Here is a 2,820-nt window from a genome sequence, read left to right as displayed (position 1 = left end):
TCCATCGCCTGCATGGACGTCCACTGGTCCTTGCCGGGAGCGAACGCGTCGACCGTTCGCACGCGCAGGTTCCCGTTGAAGCCGCCGACGGCGTACACCTGTCCGTTCAGCACTGCGACACCTGAGGGGCGGAGTCAATTAATTAATCAGCACAGCAAGACAGGTACACACAGGTGATGCCATTCACGGTGTACACCTGTCCGTTCATCACAGCCACACCTGCGGGGAGGAGTCAATCAAGTAATCAGCACATCAGGACAGGTTACAGGTGAAGCCAATCATGGCCTACTGTGGCGACGAGAATTGTTATTCCGTGAGGTCGAACAACAGTGCGGCCGTATATAAGGGTGGTGGCATTGCAATTGGGCGAACGGGGCCGCTGATGTACGATGCAACATATATGCATTCAAATAAAGACATCTATATCATATATAAGCTACACAACCTCTTCGATCATGAATGGCTACGATCACCGACCGAGGAGATAAAGTAACTACAGAATACCAGGGCTACACTACACCTGAGGGAGGGACGAGTCAATCAAGTAATCAGCACAGCATACACCTTTCCATTCAGCATTGCATACATCTGAGGGAGGGGTGGATCAATCAATTAATCATCACAGCAGGACAGGTACACAGGTGATTTCAGATATGTTCGTGGCAGGTGCGTACAGGTACGTTCAGACAAATCCCCAAAATCACGTCACCATCAGACACGTGGTTTAGGAGACAGTTTTGTTTTGTTTTCCATTCGCCTCTACAGAGGGCGTTGCACGCACTCACCAGCCCTGCATCTTCGGCACAGCATGTCCGACACTGGGTACCACTTGTCCTCCTTGAAGTCGTAACACTCGACAGACTTGATGGCCTTTGGTGCCTGCCCGCCTATCACCAGCATCACCTGAAAGCAGAGAAGTGAATCAGGAACATGGCTTCACGGCTTTACACCTGGGGGAGGGGGCAGCACATCTGCAGAGATGCTTTAGATTCTAAAGTTTAGAATCGTTAATACGTGGCAAAAACCTGTGTCCTTAGGGTTTAAATTGACTAAGTCACGAATTTTTTATGGTAAAATTTGTAAAAATGTTGTTGCCATTTTTTTACATTAAAAGTAAGTACTAACGGGACTAAACGTATCGTCAAATTCTTACCTGATAAGATTGTTTCTCAACTAGTTAAAAATCCAAAAAACCTGGACGATTTGATATTATGTTCCTGACATTAATTGCTTGCTATGGGCTATATATGAGTCACTAGTGTATGTTTACATCGAACAATATAGTAAAATAGGAAGTATAATGCAGCAATTTAACCATAAAAAGTGAACAGAATTACTTATATTTTGTGAAAAAGTGGGAATTTTTTTTTTATTTTTACTATTTACGGTGACGTAATCATTTTAACGTGAAATTACACGGCACCGCACTGCAAGCAGGAGCAGCATCATAGCAAATACCTCTCTGGAGATATATGCTGATAAAGAAAGACCCCACCACCTACGTAGCCTTACCCCCGCCACTCGTGCGTACCTCATCACACCCGGTCCCCTCGCCCCGCCCCACCCTGCACTGCCTGGCCCCACCCAACCCTTCCTGCCACACCTTCCCCCACCCCCAGCAGCAGCAGTGACCTACCTTGGGCAGGCCGACAGGCGTGCGCGGCTTGGTGCGCGGTGTCTGGAACATGACCTTCTGCTCGCCCTTCAACAGGTGAAACTTCATCGCCTCGATAAGGAAGTCCTTGCAGACGGGATTCGTGCGGATGAGCGGCTCATCCTCCACAGTCTGGATGAGGTAATCCTGCAGGATAAAGATGGGATAACATGGATGAAGTTGTCCTGCAAGAGAGGGGGGAAAGCCTGGATCAGGTAGTCCTGGGGGATAGAAGAAAAAGACAAAAGAGGAAAAAACTGCGGCAACGGGGGGAAGATGTAACTTTCCTGAGTTTTTTCATATGAAAATGACAGACCGATCCCATCTGATCCAAAAATCTGTGACCTCGCCTCGCGCACACCTGCACGCACCACAGTGGATGTTGCTGCTAGGCTGGTCAAGCTAGATCAAGTTATATGCGCATTTCACGTGAAAACATCGACTCTCTGCAACACATCTTCAGCAGGACAAACAGCGGAGGAAGCTCGGGCTGAAGATGTCCGGACGAAGCCGATGACCGCTAGATGGCGTTACCTGCGGCAGGAGTGGCAGACGCACGTACTCCATCAGCTGCGCCGTGTGCTGCTGCCGATGCTCGGCACCGTAGCGGATCCACGCTATCACCGCCTCGAACACCTGAAACACACATATGCTTTCATCTTTTTACCTTACTTCATTTATTTTTGGTCATGTAATTCTTATTTGTTAATTTTTCTTTTTCTTGCGCCCGCCGGAAACCGTTGAGTAATTGTCAAGAGTGACAGATCGACATAAGTAAGCATATAGAATAGAAAAAAAACACAGAAAACACACACACAGCATTGAGATGTCGCGCTACTATCTCATCGGATCTTGCGGCGACTTTGGGGGCATTTTACGTAATAATATGAAATTATTTCCGAACACCATTAAACCCATTGTTAAATATATATTATTATATCAAAGTGGCTTTGCCATCTGGTGACTACTGATCGAATTAAACGCTCTCGACTCTTTAACTCTACTGATCCCGCCAGAATCACATGGTTACAGAATTTTAAAAAGATTTAAACATCTTTTTCTTACTCACATCTAGTAGTGAATACTTAAAGGCATACTAGGCCCATTGATTATGCAATGTTGACGAATGCTAGAGTAACTGGCACCTGGCAGCAGTAGAAACAGGC

At 46.7% G+C, this 2,820-nt stretch overlaps 1 protein-coding gene across 1 annotated transcript in view; it reads right to left on the bottom strand.

The window, feature by feature from the left end:
• LOC106817270 (kelch-like protein 3) overlaps positions 1 to 2,820 on the bottom strand; it is a 17,765-nt gene that overhangs the window by 4,157 nt on the left and 10,788 nt on the right. The window contains exons 7-11 of the mRNA XM_014821929.1: positions 2,609 to 2,657; positions 2,189 to 2,290; positions 1,637 to 1,801; positions 786 to 903; positions 9 to 121 (exon numbers count right to left, since the gene is read on the bottom strand). Of these exons, the coding sequence (XP_014677415.1) occupies positions 9 to 121; positions 786 to 903; positions 1,637 to 1,801; positions 2,189 to 2,290; positions 2,609 to 2,657 (547 nt within the window). The remainder of the gene's footprint in view (positions 1 to 8; positions 122 to 785; positions 904 to 1,636; positions 1,802 to 2,188; positions 2,291 to 2,608; positions 2,658 to 2,820) is intronic.

This window comes from Priapulus caudatus, unplaced genomic scaffold, assembly GCF_000485595.1.
Source record: "Priapulus caudatus unplaced genomic scaffold, Priapulus_caudatus-5.0.1 Scaffold1656, whole genome shotgun sequence".
NCBI lineage: Eukaryota > Metazoa > Priapulida > Priapulimorpha > Priapulimorphida > Priapulidae > Priapulus > Priapulus caudatus.
The sequence above is the reverse complement of the archived record's forward strand: the minus strand, read 5'-3'. Positions and strand labels throughout refer to the sequence as shown.